This window comes from Xyrauchen texanus, chromosome 16 (assembly GCF_025860055.1).
Source record: "Xyrauchen texanus isolate HMW12.3.18 chromosome 16, RBS_HiC_50CHRs, whole genome shotgun sequence".
NCBI classification, from domain to species: Eukaryota; Metazoa; Chordata; class Actinopteri; order Cypriniformes; family Catostomidae; genus Xyrauchen; species Xyrauchen texanus.
Window position 1 is genome coordinate 45387870 of NC_068291.1, and position 6677 is coordinate 45394546.

A 6677-nucleotide genomic window follows, 5' to 3' on the forward strand; every position below is an offset into this window, starting at 1 on the left:
GCAAGATGGCGGTTGGAGTCACTGGTCGCCATGGTCGTCCTGTTCAGTGACGTGTGGCGAGGGCGTCATCACTCGTATCCGGCTGTGCAACTCCCCGACGCCACAGATGGGTGGCAGAGACTGTCAGGGAGAAGGACGTCAGACTGAGATGTGCCAGATGGCTCCATGCCCAGGTGAGCATTTTGGAGAGTAATATACTGCGCATGCTAAATAGTGGGTTTGTGGACACAACTTCCAATAATCTGGTTTGACTAATCCGGACATATCTTTATGCTACACCATACAGTGACATTCTAGTCATTGTATCTTGTCAAAGGCTCTTTTCTGTTCCAGCATGACAATGATCTTGTGCGCTCGGACAGATCCATAATCAAATTATTAAAGACTGAAAATACTCTAAGCGAGCGCATGAATGCAGGTGCTTCATTTGAAGTCAACTACTGTCACGCAGAGCAAGAGTTTGAAGGGAATATTGCTGAGCCACTCAATATAGTTATAGAAACTTACATTAACAATATCAAATCCAATTTAGTGGCACAGATTTTTGAAAGTAACTCTATCAAGCCCTTGAGTACTGAGGTTTGTTACCGCCACTGTAACGCAAGAACACACATTTTGTATGCTTGCATCTGCGTATACGTTCTTGCATAGAGTTTATTTCTAGCCTTACTAAGTCTTGTTTGGAAGAACTTGAATGTCCTGCACAAAGTCCAGGCCTGAACCACGCTGAAACCCAAATGACAGTAGAGTCCTCTCTTTCTGTGTGTGGCAGTGAATGGAGGTTGGGGTCCCTGGTCACCATGGGACTCTTGTTCGGTCACTTGTGGTGGAGGACTGCAGCGCAGACACCGTCTCTGCAATAACCCCGCCCCCAAATATGGTGGAAAAGACTGTCTGGGTGACTTTAAAGGAAGTCGTCTGTGCAATGCCCAATCGTGTCCCATTGGTGAGCAATAAAACGGTTCATTATTAACCATCAGACTGAAGATTTGTGTCATTCTTTTCAAATTATCTAAACAATAGCGTTGCATGCTATTCATCAACAGATGGGTGTCTCTCAAACCCGTGCTTCGCTGGCACTAATTGCACCAGCTTCCCTGATGGTTCCTGGAAGTGTGGCGAGTGTCCGGATGGGTTCACTGGAGATGGAATCAACTGTCAAGACATTGATGAGGTAAGAGACAAGACACGTCTCGAAGGTGGTATCTGTGTTTTCATATGAACTGTTCTTGATGGGGTTTTTCTCTCATATTAACAGTGCAAAGAAGTTCCTGATGCCTGTTTTGTTCTCAATGGAGTCCATCAGTGTGAGAACACAGAGCCGGGATACAACTGTCTGCCCTGCCCACCACGATATTCCGGACAACAGCCCTTCGGCTGGGGAACAGAGCAGGCCATTGCTAATAAACAGGTGGGACCAGTCTCCTGTCCAATTTCCCAATTCTGTACACTTTCTCCTTTGCGGAAGTTTAAACACAAACCTAAATCAAAATGACTTTCTCCCAGGTCTGTACACCCAGAAACCCCTGTGAGGACGGCAGCCATGACTGCAATAAGAAAGCTAACTGCATCTACCTGGGCATATTCTCTGACATCATGTACCGTTGCGAATGTAAACCCGGTTACGCTGGGAACGGTTACATCTGTGGAGAGGACCCAGACCTGGACGGCTGGCCAAACACTGACCTCCTTTGTGTGGAAAACGCCACATACCACTGCAAGAAGGTACACAACCATTCCCTCAACATATGCTTAAGATCCTTCATTAATTTGAGGTTACAAATTCTTCATCACAACATGTCACATTTCAGGACAACTGCCCTGACCTTCCCAACTCTGGTCAAGAAGACTATGACAAAGATGGAACTGGCGACGCTTGTGACAGTGATGATGACAACGATGGGATCCCTGATGATGGGGTATGTCGAAAACACATTCAACTGTGAGATTGTTTAGAGAACACACAAAAGAGACAAAGACTTTTCCAGTAGCAAATAAATAAAGAGTCAGTGGTGGCTTCAGTCCAGTTGTTCTGGATCTCTTGGTTGTACATCCACAATTTAATTTGTATATTGGGATAAACAATTGACTGGGCAAACGGTAACGATTTGAAGCCAAATGAACCATTCCAGCAAAGCTGTGTCCCAGACCAAAATGTAATATTTTTTAGTGCTTGCTATGATGTGCAAGTGTATATATTGGGGATGTGCCCAAAGCTGAATAATGACTTCAAAATGAATAACAACTTTTACTGAATATAAATAAATCTTTAGACTGATTATCCAACAACAAGTACAGGGATAAATAAATAGTATTATGAATTATACAAGGCATATTTGCTGTATGGTAACAACTGTATATGGAAATATAATAGAGATACATTTAAAGATTGGCTTTTGTTTAGTTTTGGCGCACTTCCAGTTCAAGCCCTGCCCACATCCGGTTATATCCGAATACAGATACAAATAATTTTGCCATTGCAGCAGATACAGATAATGGCTTTGATGCACACCCCTAGTATATATACATTTCTGCTGTATGAGAGAAAGTGGCTCCAGATGTTTTCTATATTTAGCCAATCACTCATCATTGACGACTGGATCTTGTCTTTTTGAAACAGGACAATTGCCCATTCATCTTCAACCCAAGACAGTATGATCACGATCACGATCAGGTCGGTGACCGATGTGATAACTGCCCATACGACAGTAATCCAGAGCAGACCGACACCGACAGCAATGGCGAGGGAGACGCTTGTGCCATTGACATCGATGGCGATGGTAAGATACTCATCATTCATCTTTTAGAATGCAACAACGGCAACACAAACAATATGGAAACCATTGTAAGTTTGCAGTTGCCAATGACAATGTGAATTGGTTGTCCAGGTATTCTGAATGAGAAAGACAACTGCCCATATGTGTACAACATTGACCAGAGAGATACTGACCGAGATGGAGTCGGTGACCACTGTGACAACTGTCCGTTGGAGCACAACCCTGACCAGGTAAGACTAGTCCACCAATCAGTCTAATATGCCAAAGAACATCGGTGAGCAGCCATAAACACATTATTTAGGCTTTTCTGGACTTTAGGGTTTTTCCATGCATGCACTTAAAGAGTTGCATCAAGTTTCACCTCTGCCTGTGCATGAGTCCCAAGGAACACTTTCTTGCAATTATGCATGCAATGCGTGCACTTCCAATCTCAGTTATAGGGACAGTATAACGGAAGATATCTCAGATTTATTCAAGAGCATGTTGAAGAGAAAGGCCTACGCAAGAACTTCATTGATTTATGTCGCACCACAGATTGACTCAGACTCTGACAATGTTGGAGACAAGTGCGACAGCAACCAGGACATCGATGAGGATGGACATCAAAACAACTTGGACAACTGCCCCTACATCCCCAATGCCAACCAGGCCGACCACGACAAAGACGGCAAAGGAGACGCCTGCGATCATGACGATGACAATGATGGTGTACCGGACGACAAAGACAACTGTCGACTCGCCTTCAACCCAGATCAACTGGATTCCGATGGTGAGGCCAGAAGCACTTGTGCTGACTTCAATTCAAGCTTTTTTGTTAAAGATTGTTTCCCCAAAATGTCAACGTCCACACACTGAATATTCATCTCTTTTCCCTTGCCCAGGTGATGGCCGCGGCGACATTTGCAAGGATGACTTCGACCAGGATAAGGTCCTTGATATTGACGATGTTTGTCCAGAGAACTTTGCCATCAGTGAAACAGACTTCCGCAGGTTCCAGATGGTTCCTCTCGACCCCACGGGAACTTCACAGATCGACCCCAACTGGGTTGTTCGTCACCAGGGCAAAGAACTTCTGCAGACCATCAACTGTGATCCAGGCATTGCTGTTGGTAAGTGTTCAAAGACACCGGCTGAACATATTCCACTTCAGCCAAGCATCCAATCTTTAATGTGTTTCCTGTTGTCCCCTTCAGGTTATGATGAGTTCAACGCTGTGGACTTCAGTGGCACGTTCTTTATCAACACAGACCGTGACGATGACTACGCCGGCTTTGTGTTTGGCTACCAGTCCAGTTCTCGATTCTATGTGGTGATGTGGAAACAGATCACACAGACTTATTGGTCTCACACACCGACTAAAGCTCAGGGTTACTCTGGCCTGTCCATTAAAGTAGTGAACTCAACCACGGGACCAGGCGAGCACCTCAGGAACGCTTTGTGGCATACTGGAGACACCGAGGGACAAGTATGTATCAACTTCTATCTAGATTGAGAAGTCTAGATCTAGTTTGGCATTTGAAATGTCTTGCTCACCATCTGTTTGGACCGTTGGCTGTTTCAGGTGCGAACCCTCTGGCACGACCCCAAGAACATCGGCTGGAAGGATTACACCGCCTACAGATGGCAACTGATCCACAGACCCAAAACTGGCCAAATTAGGTAAGTGTGGACGATCAACCCTTTGTCTTCATAACTTACTATAACAGCTGAAAAACAGTTGTATTCACTCCTCTTCTTTTATTGATGTTTAGAGTTGTTATGTATGAGGGCAAGAAGGTCATGGCTGATTCAGGAAGTATCTACGACAAGACATACGCAGGAGGAAGACTTGGTCTCTTTGTCTTCTCTCAAGAGATGGTTTACTTCTCAGACCTCAAATACGAATGCAGAGGTAAACATCTGGATCACTGTTTTAGAAACTAGTTGTTATATTGTCCTGGAAAAGCTGCTGTTTAACAAAAATCTCATGAGTGTTTATTTGCCTCTCTTCCAGATGTATAACAGCTCCATCAAAGATTTCCTGAAGAACGTGCCATTTATCTGTTTTGTAGTTTAAATATGTTGTTTGAGTTTTGGGACTGAGCTTATAAAACTCTTCTGTGGGAAGATCAAGGAGCCAAAAAACTCTTGTACTGAAACCATTTAGTTGAGGACCACAGGAACTTGTAGAGAATGGAGACATGTCAACACTTTCATCTAATTGATCTCCTCCGTTCCCCACAAGTAAGCAACGTTAGATCAGGTCCTTGTGTCTGACCATGAGATAATGTTGAAGAGTTCTTTTATAATGATGCCTCAGATCTACTGTGGACTTGATCATGAAAAGAAGGAGCTGTTCATAAACTGAAGTACAACTTTCCCTCGATTCTGGTGGGTTTGAGACCCCACAGGAGGGACGATGCACAAGATGGACTATCATTTGGACTTTGTGTGAATGCGTGGACTTCTGCGTGGACATTTGTCATTAAGATCTTCAGGACTTTAGGCCATTATTTTGTCCAAAAGTTGAGTTACTGCCCTCATTCAGTGGCCTTAAAATCAGGGTTTCATTGACAATGACAAACAAACGTTTTAAAGTAATTTCTGTCGCTATGTTCCTAGAGTGGAGTATTTCTCAGGGCGAGAAGGATCATGTGACTTGCCACTCGAGGAGGTTCAATACATAGATGAGCTTTCATACAATATCATTAAGAACCGTTTTAAATGTTTTCTTAAAGAAGGAGGAAGTTGCGATTTAACGCCGATAACGAGTGTTTCACTTGTTGTTGTGCGGAGAGGACAGATATATGACGACTCATCTCAATGACAATAATCACTAAAGATAAAGGAAACAAACAGAAAACTGGATCTTTAAGAGAGTTTCCTTCAGTTCAGGTGTAACAGCGATGAATCTGAACATATATGTTAATATACAAATATTACCTCACTCTTGTACAATTGAAATCAACATTGAGAAATTATCTTTTTGCCATTAATAATTCAGTTTTGTTTTTTTGGGCTATTGTATGTAGTAAAACTTGCATTTAATGCTGTAAATAATACAACATCCTTTTGTTTTGTTTTTGGATGGGACGCCCCAGTGAAACGTGAATGGAAAGTTGTTTATATAAATATTTTGTGCCTTAAGAATGAATGATGACTTTAAGTTATTGTTAATTTTTTTTTTTTAATAATGTCATACGTGTAGATATATGCTATTTAAATAATTTATAAGGAAATGTAACCTGACATTGAAAGTGTTTGTATAAACTGTTTGCACACTGACACATGGATGTTTCAATTTTATTTCTTTTTTTTATAATTAAGGATGCTTCAATGTCGATATTGTTACTAGTTTTACACACTACAATGCTGTTCTATTCATATCATTTTTAAAGTCATATGAACAATAAATAACTCCGATACGAGACATGAAATGCTTGTTTTTATTGAGACTGAAATGACGAGGTCCAATTTAACGTTTCCCTGACCGGTGCTGGGAGTAATCCAATTACAAAGTAATTAGTTACTGTAATCTAATCACTTGATATTCAAAGGTAGTGTAATACATTACATTTTTATTCTTGTAATCAGATTACAGGTACTGACTTTCAATTTAATTACTTTTAAGTACATTATAGGATTACATTTATTTCTAATATATTATTTATGTTGAATATATGAATTATGGCCTCGTACCGAGTCATTGTGAAATAGAAATGTGAGGTGCTATATAGACGTTATTTTGAATTTGTTGAGCAGAAAAGTGTTTAAGAAAGTAACTTAAAAGTAAAGTAATTAGTATTGTGATTACTTTTTCAATAAAAGTAACTAGTAAAGTAATCTGAATACAATTTCAGAAAAATAATTAGTAATTTGAGGTGGATTAGTATTTATTAGTAACTTACCCAACACTGCTTC

General features: G+C 41.3%; 1 protein-coding gene across 1 annotated transcript in view; it reads left to right on the top strand.

Moving 5' to 3' along the window:
- Nucleotides 1-6184, top strand: part of LOC127656914 (thrombospondin-1-like) — a 12331-nt gene extending 6147 nt beyond the window's left edge. The window contains exons 10-23 of the mRNA XM_052145456.1: nt 1-173; nt 773-946; nt 1047-1174; nt 1259-1411; nt 1507-1725; nt 1812-1919; nt 2621-2780; nt 2889-3007; nt 3312-3546; nt 3659-3886; nt 3971-4242; nt 4339-4436; nt 4529-4668; nt 4771-6184. The exon at nt 1-173 is cut by the window's left edge and continues 4 nt beyond it. Coding sequence (XP_052001416.1) covers nt 1-173; nt 773-946; nt 1047-1174; nt 1259-1411; nt 1507-1725; nt 1812-1919; nt 2621-2780; nt 2889-3007; nt 3312-3546; nt 3659-3886; nt 3971-4242; nt 4339-4436; nt 4529-4668; nt 4771-4778 — 2215 coding nt within the window. The 3' untranslated portion in view covers nt 4779-6184. The remainder of the gene's footprint in view (nt 174-772; nt 947-1046; nt 1175-1258; nt 1412-1506; nt 1726-1811; nt 1920-2620; nt 2781-2888; nt 3008-3311; nt 3547-3658; nt 3887-3970; nt 4243-4338; nt 4437-4528; nt 4669-4770) is intronic.
- Nucleotides 6185-6677: the final 493 nt, after the last annotated feature.